At 35.8% G+C, this 17,575-nt stretch overlaps 2 protein-coding genes across 2 annotated transcripts; both read left to right on the top strand.

Moving 5' to 3' along the window:
• Positions 1-922: 922 nt before the first annotated feature.
• Positions 923-7,600, top strand: LOC112567110. The gene is made up of 5 exons (XM_025243656.1): positions 923-1,487; positions 1,997-2,194; positions 2,741-2,826; positions 3,355-3,603; positions 3,989-7,600. Exons 1-5 carry the CDS (start codon positions 944-946, stop codon positions 4,022-4,024), a joined length of 1,113 nt encoding a protein of 370 aa, XP_025099441.1. The 5' UTR covers positions 923-943; the 3' UTR covers positions 4,025-7,600.
• A 963-nt stretch (positions 7,601-8,563) lies between these two features.
• LOC112566251 (ras-related protein Rab-39B-like) lies at positions 8,564-17,385 on the top strand. Its single transcript, XM_025242305.1, has 2 exons — positions 8,564-8,982; positions 9,654-17,385. Exons 1-2 carry the CDS (start codon positions 8,765-8,767, stop codon positions 10,078-10,080), a joined length of 645 nt encoding a protein of 214 aa, XP_025098090.1. The 5' UTR covers positions 8,564-8,764; the 3' UTR covers positions 10,081-17,385.
• Positions 17,386-17,575: the final 190 nt, after the last annotated feature.

Genomic DNA, 17,575 nt, shown 5'->3' with positions numbered 1-17,575 from the left:
AATACATCAAAATGGACATGAATATACAATTTGCATCCTTCAAGAATCATAGAATCATGAGACAAATAGTACATTTGTCCTTTGTTTAATTTATGTTTCTTGTGTCTTTCAGCTGATGGATGTGAAAAAAAATGCACAGCATGTCAAGATAAAAAAACCTTCGCGTCATGAACTCTATGAAGATGCTGCCAGAATTCTTGAGGAACTTTTTTCAGAGCGACTGGAAGATCAATTTCCTGGTCATCCTCATCGTCGACGCCGAACAGATCCTTTGCCCAGCCAAGTTGTGCAAGTACCGGTTGATAATTTTTGTGAACAAGTTGTCTTGGAAGACAGAAAACCTCATACTTTGCCATCAAATCCAAGGCAATACATCAATCAAGGTTTGAAACAAAGAGATGCGAACACGCTTGGAAGGAAAACTAGCGATACACAACATTCTGCTGATGCTGGTTCCATTTCATCAGCAGATACTGAGGGAGACAGCTCTTCTGTAACTGATAAACGCAGAAAGAAAACCTTGTTCCGCAAAGCTAAAGACAGATTGCTTCATGCTTTTCATCGACAGGCAAGAGAGAGAAATGGAGATCTGAAAGATGAAGACAGAGGTGATGCAAAGGGAAGAACTTTACAGAAGGCTTCTCCGAAACATAAAGAAAAGGAGAAGAAGAAGGGTGTGGTGGAAAGTGTTGTCAGGAGACTTTCAACAAAGAAAGACAACAATGATGGTAGCCAGAGTGTCAGAAGTGAGGAGAAAAATGGCAGTCAGTTACCTCAGAAAGAGATTGGCAGACGTAAGAACTCTGCTGGAATGGGTTTGATGAAATATATCCGAAGGTCCCTTTCCAATAAGAAGGAGAAAGTTCGTCAGGAGTGGGAGTTGGAGTTGTCAAGTGGGCAAGTAAGATATGGTCTTGCTCCTGACAGACACCATCGATACCTTATGGCAGCGTCGCCATCCCCATTTCCCCAAAGCACAAGCACAGGCTCTTATCATGACAGTGGCAACAAATCCAGCAGCATTCATTTCTTTGGTTCAGCCCTTGGGAACTCTTCTTCCAGTTCCAAGAATGTCTTGGATTATCCAGGAGAGGATATTCAGTTTATGGACGATGACGGCAGAATAAGAAGCAGGCATGCTTCTGGAAATGACAAAAGATCAAGCACTATATTTTTTCAGATCCCTCGACCTATGGTGACAGTGGGTTCAGGATATTCAAACAATGGAACCACCTCACCCAGGGCCGTGCTTAGGGGCAGGCAGACGAGGCATCTGCCTAGGGCCCCGCACATTTCATTAAATAACAACCGTGGCGATCGTGGTGTCAAGGGCCCCGCACATACCCTATGCCTCGGGCCCCGCGGGGGGGTAAGAACGGGCCTGACCTCACCTATTCATCGTCCAACACCTCGACGGGCTCCACCCCAACCTCCATCAGGGGGACGTGTTCAGTTGCTATATGGATATGGTTCTTGGCAAGAAGACAGTATGTATATTAGGTTAAAACTATGGAATATTTTTTTGAATACATAGCAGCATGACACTTTTGAACATGTAGTGTACATCAACAAGTACAGTTGCACCAGGTAATTTAAGTTATATTTTGATAATGTTTAATTTTAACATAGTATTTCATTTTCAGTAAATGAAAGGATCATTGAATATAATGCATTTGGGCTTATCTAAACACACCTATCCCTCCTGCATCTTATGCTCTGCCTACAAAGATATAGGTACAAAATCTGAACATATTACATTTATTATATGCATTTTATTATTATCTATTTCACCCTTTGTGGGAATTATTTCATTTAAAAAAAGACTATGCTGATACATGTGGGGTTAAAAAGTATGAAAAGCAGTATGATCAAAGTGGTTAATTTTGACCATTTGTCTTCACACTGCCACAATTAAAACAAAACAAATACAGCATGCACATTAGAGGCAGTCTTGCTGGTGTTTATTTTCTTTTTAATGTGTTTCTTCATTTCTCAGGTGATGACAATAATGGAGCTCGGCGAGGTTTAGGTGGAGGTGTTCTTTCTGAAAAACTTCTGAAAAACAAAACTTCTGAAAAGAAAGAGAAATTATACTCCAAGGTTGCCCAAAAGGTGATCACCATAGCAGATGCATTCAGTGCTGAAACTGGCCTTTCAGATTCAGAGGCCCACCACAAGACAGGATATCAAGAAGGTAGGTCTTGTGACTGTATTCATATGACTGCTATAACTAGTTTTTATAGTTATTTCCTTGCTTTAAAATAGGCGTGATGCACTTTATAAAAAGAAAGTGAATGTAACCAAGTGGTGGGGTGTTGTGATGTGATGTTGATGAGGCTTAAACTTCCACTCACTCAAATCAGACACAGGAACAGCACCAGGAAAAATGTCGCGTCCTTCATTTTTAATGGCTTTTGCACCAGTGTGCTTCTCTCCTCACGTCAAACTAGTCTTTTGATGTCATACAACTATGACGTCTGTCATTTCGTGCTCAGCTTTGCCCTTACATTGTCCTAACTAATCACCACCAGATTACCACCCTCCTGCATGAAGTACACAAATATACAGGCTGAAAATGAACCTAGGAGACGTATGGACACAAAGCAAGCACATTCCTAAAAATATTTACAGACACATCTTCTGCCTTAACTAAATTGGTGTTTTAGCAGATTCTTTAGGCAAAAGCATTAGATTGTTACATGATTATGAATATAATGTTGCTGTGATTTTTTTTTTCCAGCTGCTGTTAGCCTAACTGACCTAGAGAACCTAGAGAAAGAAATTATTGATTGTTTAAGACGCAAAGGAGATGAACTTTCACATAAAGTAAGTACGTTAACAGTCTTCTGCATGTACTATAACAAGATACCTAGTGACGTCAATTGCTTTTTTTTTATTTTTTGGATATTGCTTTCAGTTTGACCATCCCTTAATGGAAGAATTGAATTAAGTCTTGTTTTCAGACAAGAAAGTGAAATTTTGGGGACATTGTGGTCAGAAGATAAAAGCAAAGATGACATTTCCTATTTTGTATCAAATGAGATGATTCCATTCTTTTTTTCTAGATAATATTTGTAAAATTCGAGTTTTGTTAACAGATGGTAAAAAGTGAATATGGATCACTAGTTGATTTGATGAAATAGCATGTAAACGTGCGTTTCAGCAGTAATAACATTGATCCATAGCATTAAACAAATTTTATTATGGACTTCTAGAGTCATCACTAAATTCTTTTCCGCTGTTGATAAAGTACATTTCTCAGAGAGAAATCAGTATTATAAGTGGAAAAAAATCTGTCTCATAAATGGTAATTTTCTTGATATTGATTCGCTATCCATGTATCATTGATTTCAGATTGATGCTCCAGCAGAAAAGTTAGTTGAGCAGACCAAAGCACAAACATATGAACGATTTGAAAAGACTATTCAGCATTCTCTGGGTAATGAAGTAAGCTGGAACCATCTTGCATTGTTGTTCTACTCAGCAAAAATGGTTGTGAAAGCTGTTGGGCGTAGCTCTGCGGCTACAAAAGAAGTAACAGAAATGACTTTAAGGTACTTCAGTGACAAATTTTCAAGCTGGATTATCGACCAGGGTGGCTTTGTAAGTCTTGTTTCTTCCTGTGCAAAAATGCTTTAATTCAATTGCATCCATTGTTTCCATATCCTATTGTTATTCAGGAAGATTTTGAGATGTAATTCATGCAAATATTTTTATGTTATGTTATTGAATCTAAAAGTAAACATAAAAAAAAAAATCAAACTTAGTGGAAGATGCATTTCTCTTAAAATGCATGAAAATGCACAATGAAAAAAAAGCAGTATATATTTAAAGTTAGATGAGATTTTTATTATTGATTAAACAAATACATTAATTTAGTACTTTTTGTAATATGTTCTTATGATGATAGTCAATTATTATGAATTGAATTGTGCTATTATGAATTGATTTTTTATTTAGTTTGTTTTTGGTTTGTTTTTGTAAACAGGAGACATTGGCAGAATCAGACTCGGAACTAGAGTGACAAAACTCAAAGCGGCACAAGTGCTGTGAACAACTACTGTCCTGACAATAGCAAAATAAAGGAAAGAAGAATTTTTACTAAAAGTTTTAGCATTTATATATGTCAGCATGGAACTTGGGAGCAGATGAATGTCACGCCAACAAGGGACTACACAGATGGCTGAAGTTCAGACAAGTTTGGGCTTGCTTTTACCTTCTCTGTGCACAGAGAAGGTATGGAAATACTACTTTGTTTTATAGTATTTATTAGGCAGCTCTGCATTAGCCTAATGGACCTGTTGTTGCAGTGGATGTTTTATAGAAGTTAAAATACTCCAATGCAATTACTCCCATAAACACAATCAAGAACATCCTGTAAGAAATAGGTGTTTTTAAGTAGGATAAAATGTGCAATAGTACTAATAACATACAGAAAACAGTTTAACCAATTATATACAAAAATCACGTGGCCAGCTTGCATAACTACCTGTGGCATTATAGCTGTAAGCTTCACTGCTGACCATATTTAATTCACATTGTTCGTAATTCACAGATTGTTTATGGTCTATTAACTGTACGAAAGTCCAGCTTGGACAAGTAGCAGATATACTCCTATGCAGCATAGTCATTGAAGACCCCTGACTGTCCTGTAGCGACGCATAAATTTACAAGGGCTAAGACCCTAAGCACAAGTTCCATACAAATAGGAACCAAACAAGAACTAGCTCTAGATCTAGCTCTGCAGCCACTTAAAAAAGTGAGATTTCGGGCTCTTCCTTAAGCTGACATTAAAATTGCTCTTTCTTTGCCCAGCAATATCTAGTTCTGATCTTCTGACTCTAAAGTAACTTTGAGAGACTTATTGCAACCCTCTCCACTACTCTACACGCAGGCATATCCACTGACCTTTTTAACCTGTGGATGATCCTACAACTGAAAACTCTCTCTGAACAGCCTGCAGACTGATAGTAGTGACACGAAATTTGAGCCAGCCATACCCACCCATGGATGGAGCATTTTCTGTTCTATAGCAAATTGGTTTTCTTCATCTAGTTAGTTAAGTCCTATAGACCTCACCTCATTTATGATATTCCTACTTCAGTAGACTTGTCAGTCTTCTGGTCCTTTTTATAAACAGTTTTCAAAAATGAAAAGTTTCTTATATTTGTGCTGTTGCTGTTTGCCTGATGTAACAGACCAAACATATTAGATCGTGAATAAATGCTTTGGACTTTTCCTTTTTAGCTTTCGTTAGAGATTTGTTAACATATTTTTTTTTTTTTTTGGAAATTGATGAGGGTCAAGACTAAGACATCATCCAATTGATTTATTTGGTATCGGGGTACATTAAGCCACAAGAAATCCATTAGCATATTTCTGTGCTAATATTTTTTTTTTTAATCATTCAGAATGTTTATAATTCACATTTTTACAAAATGAAATCTACTCACATTGTTCACAAAATGTGTCATTAGCATTCTTTTCTTTAATATGTTCCTTGTTGCTTAATATAGAGTGTGATTTCTGCTTTGTACTGATTTTTTGTAACTGCATGTATAATATAACTAAATAATAATAATGGTGTAAGCTTTTATAGTGTGGTAACCCAGCCAAAGCCAGGCTCTCCACGCATTACAAATAAAAAAAATGCAACAGAAAATTCCTGTGGCTCTATGAAGTTAATGGAAATGCTAGGCCGTTCTTCTGCTGGATGGCATTCATAGACCAAGATAATGGTGAGATATATCTACAGATTGGAAAGTCATTGGACTAGAGTAGAATAGATATGTAATCAGACACATAGATCAAATCATAAGGAGAATTTCTATATGATCACAAATTAGAAATTACAGTAAAATGTGTAAATAAATGACTGTTTGGCACTGATAAAAAGTCTATCACAAGAATGACTTGTGAAAATAAAGAAACCGTGATGGCGTTAGCCAGAGAAGAGTAACAGTGATGAGTGAATGTTAAAAGAGGAAAAAAAAAAAACCACAGGTGAGGAAACTGTCCAGCACAATGCCGATGATGTCATAAAAGGAACAGGTACATTAAGTACTAAAAGCACCACAAATCCAAGTAGAAAACAAAAATGCAGAGAGCAGTCTGTTTTAGAGTTTTGTTGCTGATGGGGTAAACAAGGTGATGTAGCTAATAATATAGGTAGAGATTTATTGGGGTTTAATAAATCTGTGTAAGATACTTGATATGGCTAATAAGATTATGCATGATTAACCATTAATAGTAATATAAGACAATCACATTTTTCCCAGAGAGTACATGCTGATGTGGGAGCCTTATATCAAGCCAGAGTAGCCCTGTTTCCAGCAAAACATGTTAAAGGATAAAAAAAATATCCTCCTGATGTAAATTAGAATTGTTCCTCGTCAAATGGTCATGTCAAACATCTACAAATGGTAGGAGAGAATATGGAGGTGGGACGGGGTTGTGTTTTGTAAACAAGTGCAATATGCAAAGAAAGAATAACATGCCTGAGACTAGATCTGAACTCAAGGATACCTGATCCAGTCTATATCAGTGATCATAAAGAGAGAAAAGAGAAGTATTTGTTATAGATTATTATAATAATGTTCAAATCCCATTAAGTTTTACATGCAAGTATCCATTAGGTGGAAGCATGTTCTTCTAAAAGAGCTACAGTGTTTTTTCTCAAATAATTTTTGGATATTTTATGATGGATGTCTGAAAATTTGTAAGAACAACTTAGATTGTGATTCTAGTTTATTAATGTCCAAGCCTAGTTCAATAGTACATAACATTCCTTGGTAATTTTGGTATGTGTGTCTAGCAGTAAAAAAGGTTTGAATAAAAAAAAAGTAGAACTTGAGCATTTCATTTTATTTGCCAGGTACTTAAGGGTATTGAAATTTTTTATTTTATATCTTTTTGCTAAACTATTTAGAGCATGTTTGAGAGTTTGCCATACTTTAAGTGCCATTCCAGTATTGTGCACAAGGATTTTTTAACTGGAATTTTAAAATGGCATTTGCTTTAATAACACTCAGATTTTTGGAGTATATTGCAAATCTTACCTTGCATACAAATCGTGTAAAGTATAATGATTCAGAAAGTGTGTATCATTATATCCCGGTTAAAAAAAATATCAGAGAACATAACCTTAGCTAGATCTGCATCATCTGGTTGCTTATTGTCTCTCATATAGTTTATATATGTAGATGTATTTTGTGAAACTGTTCTGGTATGGTTCATTCTATATTTTGTGTGCAGCATGCAAATGTGTATGTGGTGAGAAAAAGAGGAAAATGACTCATTTCTGTGTGTCCATTTTTATCTTTGGTAAAACACTTTATAGACCCTTGCATGTGAACATATCTGATATTTTTGTATTCATGATGTTAAGAACTATTGTTATGTTCACATAAAGCAGAAAAGAGCTTGACAGTTTCATATTTTAAAAACTGATTGTACCAGTGAAGTCTTTCTAATTTGTGAAACATTCCAGATTTTTGTGCTCACCTTGTTGTGCAAGGATATATATTGTGATCTCCATGTTACAGTTTTTTTTAGTTTTCACTGGTTATGGAAATAAAGCTTTCAAGTTTTTTTTAAAAAATCAAATGCATTTAAAGTGCTGAATTTGTGCAAGGTTATTCATTGATTGAAAAAAGTGCTCAGATCTATTTTATCTGTTTTCTTAATTGCCGTCCTTAAAAAAAAAATTATTTTCGAAGCAGAGAATGCAAGATCAAGATATACAGCAGTAATGATCAACCGGCCAGTCCGTCCTAATACACCCTTTCACACACACACAATAACGCTACAATTAAACAATGAACTGTTGTTGTCTACTTAAGATGCGAAAAAAACCCCGCGATGATTACGTTAATCTTCGGGCAATTGCTATTTTTTTCACTTTTAAGTTGGCAATTTCTTTATCGATATTAGTCGACCGTATCACCTCGATCATAGGCATGCAAACTCCTCTTCGCATTATGTTTCACTTTACAAGGTAGACGTGTGTAATGAGATATGGAATTAAGATAGAAAACATAAATCATAGGGTTTTTTTTAATTCTGACTTGATATATAAACAAATTAAAAGATGCTAAAGTGTGAAACTTATGGACTAACAATTTCTGTCGTCGGTGGTCACATCACGGACGTATATAAGAGATTAGTTCGGGGTCATATCGACTGTGTTCAAATGAACTTGCGAGTGTCTAATGGAGTAGCCTCCCTCTAAACATGCCTCACAGTCTCGCGGAATAAACGGAAGATGCCGACTTTTTCTGGTGTGGAAAGGAGACACGACGAATATTCAAACAACCTAGCTCAGATTCCTTTTTATTCGTGTAAAATCTGGTGCATAAGCCGTGTCCACATAAACCAAAAGAGGTGCCGCTGTAAGCAACTGTGGCAAACATCCGAACTCAGTCATACTCCGCGGACGTCAGTTGTTTTTCTATTTATACTTTTCATCCAGAAACTGGAGTTTTGATGTTTAAACTGGGAACCATCCCAGTAGGTGATTCTGAATGAATGATTGTTAACACACGCTTGCGATTTGAGGGGGAAAGTAATCGACTGATTGTATTGGTGTTGGGATCTAAAGCAGACGACGCACAGTGGATAGCATTGTCTCCCCTAACCTGTGAAAAAAAGAAAGAAAGAAAAAAAAACTGCGAGCACTTGCAACAGCCTTGCTACTGGATAGATGTCTGCGGTGTTATCACTGATAATGAACTGATTTATTAGCTTCTGACAAACTAGAACAACAATGTGTGAACCAATCTTTGAGTATCAGTTCCGACTTATTTTAATTGGTGACAGTACCGTGGGAAAGTCGTCGATTCTACGTTATTTCACCGATGGCAAGTTCGAAGATGCATGTGATCCCACAGTCGGTGTGGACTTCTACGCACGTTTAATGGAAGTAAAGCCAGGTGTTCGGGTGAAACTACAGATTTGGGACACGGCTGGTCAAGAAAGATTTCGGTAACTGAACATTCTGTCTAACTGATTTTTACTAGAAGGCTGTGTTTAGTGGATAACGGTAGGTGTGTCTGTGTATGAGAGTAATTTATTCAAAATGGCCTCATGACACTAACAGCATAAAACTAAGCACTCAGCAGTGATTAGCATTGTCAGTTTTGTTTTTATTTGTTAGTAGATGAGCTGCCCAGCCACTCTCGGCAGGCAGTGGTAGGAGGCAGAAGCACAAATCTGTTAACGTGTTGCTGAGAGACCTGCATTTAGTAACGATCAAAATTAAACACAAAAGCCATTTAACACTCCCAAAACTCTTAAATAAGAACATTATAATCAAACGGTTACCTAGATGCAGATATATATAGTGGGCAACAATTTTATACAGCTTATAATTGTTAGGTATTCTTCATCAGAATTTACAGATAAGGGTGAAAGAGTGTAGGATGCTATTGCGAAATGTCTTAATGGAAGCATTTTTTTTTATATATAATTCCTTTGATATCTCTCAGATGCTGCTTTGCATTTTATATCCTGCTTTGGCTCAAAGTGTAGGAAGTAGTCCTTGTCTGAGAAAAGATACTCATAATACTTCTTCACTATAAGACTGAAAGAAACATAATGAAAACTAAAGCTCTGTTAGCTGGTCAGTGATTGTTATTCCACATCTGGTGTTGCAGGTCTATCACTCGCTCATATTATCGTAATTCAGTGGGTGTGATGATTGTCTATGACATCACCAAGCGCAGTACCTTTGAAAATCTGAGAGAGTGGTATGAGGAGGCGAGGAACCATATAGAACCCCACAAAGCCATTTTCTTGGTCCTTGGACACAAAGCCGATAAGGAAGATGCTCGTCAGGTCACTGCCAGAGAGGGTCGCCGGTTTGCAGAAATGCATGGACTGAAGTTTTTTGAAACCTCGGCAAAATCAGGTCAGAATATAGAGGAGGCCTTCTCCCAGATTGCAAAAGACACTTATCAGCACCTGCAGGATGGCCATATAAGGATGGAGGATGGTTGGGATGGTGTGAAACCTGGATTTGCACGTCCCCGGGAAACAGTTCACCTTGCTGAAGGAGAAGCTGAAGGAGGTGGATGTTGTTAATGTTATCTTTTAATTATAGTTTTACAGGGAAAACTGTTAAGCATTTTCATGCCATTTACCTTAGTGACCCATGTTGTTTCTGATTTAAAACATTCATTGTATACTCATTTGAATAGGTTTGTGGAGAAAAAATAGGCTTGACTGATAGTTGACCCTGAACGAAGAATGAATTCTTTGGATCTGATTGCTCTGGTAATTGTAATTGTAACAGACATGGTGCTTTTTTTTCTTTGGAATGATTATTCCATGAAATCCACCTATGTTTTTGCACATCCAGTGTTAGTTAGGCCAGCATGCAGTGCCTCAGTGTCTATGTAGTTCAGGTAATGTTTTAATTTTTCTAGAGCAGGCTTCTCCTTACAGTGACACGTTAAAGGCTTGTTTTAGTGCAACTCAACATTTCAGTGACCACTGTGCGGAACTGAGTAATCTAACACAGAAATCAGTAATATATTGATGGCTGTCTCTCTGTCACCCACAGAGGTTGTCAGTAACCTGTCTTATTACTTGCCATAAGCTTGTTTTATCTCTTTTCACTCTTGAAACATTATGACTGCTGCCTAAAACTAAACATTTATGATTTGGAAAGAAATCTCAAGTATTTTTGTCAGTTCTTGCCTCTAGCTTCTAAAAGTTTTTAATTTTAAAAAAGAAAAAAAAAGAAGCAAAATTTTGTTCACAAATAGAACAGTTTTTTGAATGACAGTGATTGTTTTGCTTATAATATCATTTGTTAATTTTAGTGCGTTTCACACTGTTTTGTGAACTAAGTATGCTGATTTTGTTTTGTAAACATATTTTTTTCCATGTAACTCCAGGAGATTTTTATATCATTTCTTATTAGAGCATTATGTATTAGTAGATGTGCATGCCATTTTTGTAATATCTTGACCATGAAATCTGAATTTATTCTTCTTTGTCCCTAAGCTTATATCCAAGGGGACAGCATAATCAAAATCTAACAAAACTGTCAACTCCAGGTTCATTCACCACTTTCATCAATTTTCAGGATTAAGACATTACAACATTATCTTTGCTGTCTAAAAAGAACATGGCTATATAGGGTCCAGGGTATTGTGCATTATTAAATAAATGGAATTATCTCATTATTTTAGAAGTTGTGTAATACAATAATTTAATCCTAAAAGTAGTTACATTTTTGTCATCAAAAAAGATGCTCACATTTTTTTGCAGATGACATTTTAAAAATAACTGTTTAAAGAAGCTGTTTCAATGGAACTACTAAGCCCCCATCCCCAAAGACATAACTCTTCCAAGACCTTGTCAAAGTCTAGTATTTCTACCATCTGCCTTAATCCAAAGAGTATGGTGCATTAGTAAAGTTGAGACATTGGAATGGATTATCCAGTGAATGAAAACTAGATTTTGCAGTTGTCTGGTGGAATTAGTAGAATTGTTGCATTTGTCTTAAGTATAGAACCCCCTCTGTGCTGTACCACCAGCTTATACACTGCTTAAGTAAAGACTATTGCCCATTTTTTATTGGAAAACACTTTTTCATTGGCAGTGGTAAACATTAGGGTTTATGCAGTCTTTACCTTTTCAGACATCTAAAATTTATATTTTTTAGAGGAAATTAGTAATGGACTATTTGTAAAAAGCAATAACATTTTCAAATGGCTGCAGTGCAAGGTTTCAGTGTTGATAACATTATGATTAATAAATGTGAGCTCATTTATTTAAAATATTTATCTTGTATTCATATTTTGTCATTTCAGGCTTTATCTAGAGTTAACATACTTGAACGTTAAAGGCCTGGCTACGACCTTTCCTTTTTCTAAATGGTTTGTTTTATATAAGACACATTCCATCTTAAGCTTTGTCCTTTGTCAGCTGGCTTGACATTGGAAAATATAAAACTAAACATAAGAGAAATAAAGACAACTAAAGTGAAATAAGGTTGTTTATGCCAGGTTTTTCTTTATTTGATCAGTTTCTTTCATCACTGTTTAAAACATTTTGTTCCTATAAGCTAAAAATGATGGTCATTCGTAACATTTTATGGAAATGTAATACAGCTAAAAGAACCCTTCAGATACATTATTTAAAAATTGTGAGATGAGGAGAGTGTGAGTGAGAAAGAGAAAGTAAGGAAGAGATGTAATGTTGTGAGTTGCCAAACTCCAGAGTTCTGCAAGATGAGTTCACCCTCGATCTTTCATTGCCCAGCTGACTAAAACTAGTTTGTCTTCAGTAAGGTGATCATCTCTTACATGGACTGTCAAATATTTGTGCCAAGGGGTTTGATGTTCTGTGTGTTGAGTTGAGACCTCTTCATGCAGCATGCTTTTCCAATATTGCACATGAATTATCATGTAGTGTTTATCATATCACATAACTGTAATACCTCTTATGTACTGCCTACTTAATGACTTCTCAGAATTTTCAAATTTGATGTTCTTAGCTTGGTCACACTTGGGATGCTAGAATGATATTTCATTTATTGAAAAGTATTTTTTAAAAATTAAATGAGAATCATACATCTTCGCTGATTTTCTATTGTTTCCCAACAACAAAGTTTTTTTGTTTTTTTTAAGAGACATTGGATTGTATGATTCAACACAAATGCTAGGTTTTCAAGTAAATAATTTTTTGATATCCGTTGTTTAAATACAGGATTTAGCATTTTTCCCCCATCCTAGAATCTGTCTCACATTTGATCACTTGATGTCAGTCATAGTCATTGAAGTCGGACAGCACTGAATTCAAGCTAAAATCAGATTAAGCTGAAAACAAAATAATGTAAAGGTGTATGACTCATCAATTTTCTTCTGCCATTGACAAGTTAATCTTCATTGTTTTATATGAAACTTTATTGTGTGAAACCTTGAACACATCTTATGACACAGTAGTTACAAATGGGAGAAGCAGGTTTGAAGAAATGGGGATTTGATGAGTGCATGGAAATGGGTATGCTTGCGTTTAATAAGTACAAAGAGAATGCATGTACATAGAATTTCAAGGAATTGCACAGAGATGTTTGTGATTTTATGGTAAAGACATAGGCAACAGTATGAGTAAAATCATTGGTGTCTGACAGTACTATTGCCCTGTTTCTTCCTCCAAATGCACAATAATTCTGAAACTTATGTCTCTAGCATTTGAATAAGCCCAGCTTTTTAGCTTGTTGTAGCTGTCGATAAAATATGTGCAATAGTTTTGCTTGCTATTTGCTGTTTTACAAGCAATGCGTCAAGGAATATGAATTCACTAGTTGTAGAATGTGGCTGTTGTGATGTTTTGCTGTCATCAAAAAGTGCTGCATTCCAAGAATACTGAAAAGTTTCAAGATTCAATATTCATATTTCTTCTTTTCTTATTAAAGCGCCTTGGGTCTGGCTGATTCTGGGAAAAGGCGCTATACAAATGTGCTATTTATTGTTGTAAAAAGGCAGTGGAAAGAATTAAATTGACGAATGGTGTTGGATGTTTTGGAATTAAGATTGGAAATTTTTAAGTGGGATTTTTTTTCTTGTCAGAAATATCGTGTAATCTCCTCATTATTTTAGCAAATTGAAGCTGAACTCTGATTAATAGTTAGTATCATTTTGACATGCTAGCAACACAGTTTGTAAAACAATTGTGGGGGAGGGGGACCTTTTTTCTGCCAAGGGCCATTTGAATATTTAAAACACCATACAAAACTACCAACTTAAAAATTAGCCTACTATATTTGGTCAAGCCGTTGTTTTGCCACAGGGTGTTACCACTTTTGCAACATGTACTCTCCCAGTCTGCCTGGCACTGATTGTCCTTAGAGTCACTGCAATACAGGCAGATGGGCCACAGGCAGCCAACCTTAGTATACATGTTAATTGCCCCATGTATTTGCATGTGCCCTGTCTATCCCCTAATAAACATCCCTTGCTGGACCCTCAAAATTTATTATCATGACTCCCTCAAAATAAATTTATGTTGCTATGAAAAAAACCAAACTATTATTGAATGTCAAGTCCTGCTTGTGGTTGCCTTGGCAAGGCCAGATGAAATAATAGGAGCAGGAAGCCAGACATTCCCCATCCTTGTTGTAAAATTGTTTTCTGGAAGATTTCTGCTTTGATTTTTTCTTGTCTTAGACCATTGACAGCATTGGATTAAACTAGTCAGGTAATTGTTATAGTTGTATAGATCCCTATTGTACGCAGCAATGGAATTTTGCCATATAAAAGGAGCCAGCAGGAGACATTTTTGTATAATACGATTATTTTGTATTACTTTGTTTATACTATGAAATTGAGGCTACTTATCATAAATCTGCTTGTGGAATGTTTTTTCCGATCACTATAAGATTTTTACAAACAAATTTGGGAAACATGTTCCTTTTAGGCACCTTTGTTTTCATTTATAGCCGAAAATCATCATAATAATACTGTTAGAGATTACCCACACATGTAAATATAACGTTTTATGAATATTTATAAGGAAAGTTTGTAGAAAGATATTATTTAAGGAGAATCTTTTTATTGTCATTATTAAAAGACACATTTAAAAAAATTTGTAAGGGATAGAGCCAGTATGAGTATTTAGTGATTTTCTTCTTTATTTTACAGTGTTGTTTGTTTTGATAAATTTGTAAATCTTAGCTTACTGATAAATGTGACATGTTGAAGATGGTCCATATTGATTTCTATTCTCTCTTTATACTTATATATTTTGCTTAGGTATTTCCAACACTTGCAGGTTTTAGTTTATGATCTAAATTTGTGAAATGTGAGCACATTTACAATTTTTGATGTTTGGACTTTTTGTTGCAATAAGGTGAATTAGTTTGAGATGAAAGGTTTCTTTTTTGATGCACTTTGTTTTGATAGTGTGTCTCCAGTTTACAATCTTCAAGATGTTATTTTACATTGTCTTACTATTGCCAGTCTACTGCTAATGAAGTTCAGCTGTTTTGTCACTCTTATTAATGTAGCATTTTTCATGAGCTTCCAGGACTGGGTTGTGAAAGCCAAGAAATTTTCTAGAAGAGAGGCCCTCTTGTTTTCCCCAACATATTTAGATGAGTGAATGTAACCACTGTTATTATGATTCTTTGACCCTCACAGAATTTGTTTCTTTCTCCATTACTTGTTGTTTCCTTTGCAGCAGGAACATTAGGAAATATCATATGAGCTTTACGTCCTGGTTGATAAAATATTGTTTATGGCGATGGTCAATTTTTATTTCATGCTTTACAGATTTTTCATCCACTGTATAAACAGAATAAAAAGCACAGTTGAAAATATCTTTTCCAATCTTCAGTAACCATTAAAATAAAGATTACACGTAGCATGATAAGCACTTCCTCACGAATTAGGTATTTTTATAGCACTTAATGAATTTAAAAAAATTGTACTGAATAATTTGATCATAAATTATTAATACTGCTGCAAATTATATGCGGATTTTCTATTTTGCACAGAGAGAGAGAAATCTATCTTGGTCATGAATCTGCGCGTTTTAAGTTCCCATGATTATTATTATTTTGAGTATTGTGGGTTATGACTTGACATACATGGGGGGAAAAAGAATAGTGGAGGAAAAAGAACACTGGCGCCCTGATAAGTTGTGTGATACCCCATACCCATGTGACAGTTGACCCAGCTGTTGAATAGGTACTTGACCTCTTGGAAGGTTCAGGAAGCAAAGGCAATGAGCTGGAGGAGATGGGCACCATCCAAAGAAAAAAAATAAAATAGCCTTTAGAACGGTGTGGTTTGCAACGTCTCCCTTCCCAACCACTGAAAGGTTATGGGGCTGCCGTCCTTTACCTTTTTTGCAGTATTGATAACAGTGCTCAAAAGTATGTGACGTAATATTTTCCGGTGTCTTTTATTTATTGTATGATGTAAACATAATTATTTGTGTTCAGTATGCATGTTTTGGAGCCTTGGACTTCTTCACTCTTTTAAACACTGGCCCACTGCCATTCAGTTACAGCCATGTATAGTCACAACCTAGTACTCCTTCACACACTTGGGTTATGATTCATGAATAAGCCTCAGTTTGACTGTGTTTCTTATATTAAAAGTGATCAGAATATTAAGTTTTATTGTGTCATATATTTACAATTATATGTAGACAAGCTAAGACTTTGTGGCCTAGGGCATTTTTAACAGCCGAGGGTAGCTTTGCTTTGCTAAGAGAACAATTCAGACTAAGTGGACAAAGACAAAAAAGGGTAAATATTGAAAATTTGTTTGTTCTGTTCCTCAGGCTATATTTTATTAAGCTCTATGTGTGTATGGGGGGGGTATGTGCGTTTTCGCACAGCATGTTTAATGTGTTTTCCTTAAAATTTGTTTGCTTTTAGATTATTGTTGTATTTTCTACTGATTCCCTTAAGTTTATTACATCACAAATATGCATGAATAATATCTTTTGTGTTAACCGAGCACGAAACTAGCAAGTAAACTCGTTTCATGCTTGTTGATGCAAGTTTGACACTGCACTTTTTTTCATGTAATCTCTGCCCTTAACTTTATTAGGAACTTTTGGTATTTTAGGGAACAGATTAAAGAGAAGGGTTAGTGAACTGAATATAGTCATGACGAGTAATTTCTTATAGCTGAAATATTGTAAACATTAAAATTTTCAATTTTTTTTTACCCGAAGTTACCATCTTTAGCTATGAATATTCTAGATTTTGAATGATGTATGTTGAAGTTTTTGATGGTCGGATTTTTTTTTTTTTCGGGAAGTACAAGATGTCACAGTTTTGTCAACTGCACCTTTGTGCATACATTAATGTTTCCCTTACCGTCGCTAAAGGTTCTTCTGATATTTTTGGATGGTAAATGGTTTCCCACACTTAGTATAATTGTGGAGAGTGCCAAAAGAATTGTTCTGGTCGCAAATAGTTCGAGCAGCTAGCAGTCTGTTGTTCCACTGCACGTGACAACCTGTCGCTAGTCAGCCGCTAAGTTCAAGGACGTACTTTGGGGCGTCGCTAGTCACTCTGGTGGTCGTCATGGAAACAAATAGTATTTATCATTGCGTCAATGAAGGGGATAAGAAACATGTTAGAATAAGACCATCTGATGTGGAGATTGCAATGTCAAACTGTGAGCTGGTGTTGACATGGTGTGAACTTGCGCTTTTGCAGTAGTGATCTGTGTTCAGTCAACCATTTTCTCTGTGCTGCAGTTGTCCTGCGATAAGGATATTCTGACTAGACTATGGATGCATGGTCATGTCAAGTTTTTTGTTGTTGTTTGTTTTTGGCTTGCACAAATCAAACTTTGCTTGTTGGTTGTGTCAATGACAGAGCTCTGATCGTTATTAAAATTTCTTGATTCTCATGTAGTTTTGTTTCAGTGTATTGTTTGTTTGTGTGTGTGCTTGTTGGGGATGGTGTGTGTATTTATTGTGAGGGAATACTTTTGATCTTCTCATTTTTTTTTCTTTTCTGCTTGCTCGCGTTGATTCGTTCTTGGTTTTTAGCGATGCACCATTTTACCTGAAGGACCTCAGTAGTGTTATAATGAGTTTA

This window comes from Pomacea canaliculata, linkage group LG6, assembly GCF_003073045.1.
Source record: "Pomacea canaliculata isolate SZHN2017 linkage group LG6, ASM307304v1, whole genome shotgun sequence".
NCBI classification, from domain to species: Eukaryota; Metazoa; Mollusca; class Gastropoda; order Architaenioglossa; family Ampullariidae; genus Pomacea; species Pomacea canaliculata.
This window is presented reverse-complemented; position numbering and strand designations above follow the sequence as displayed.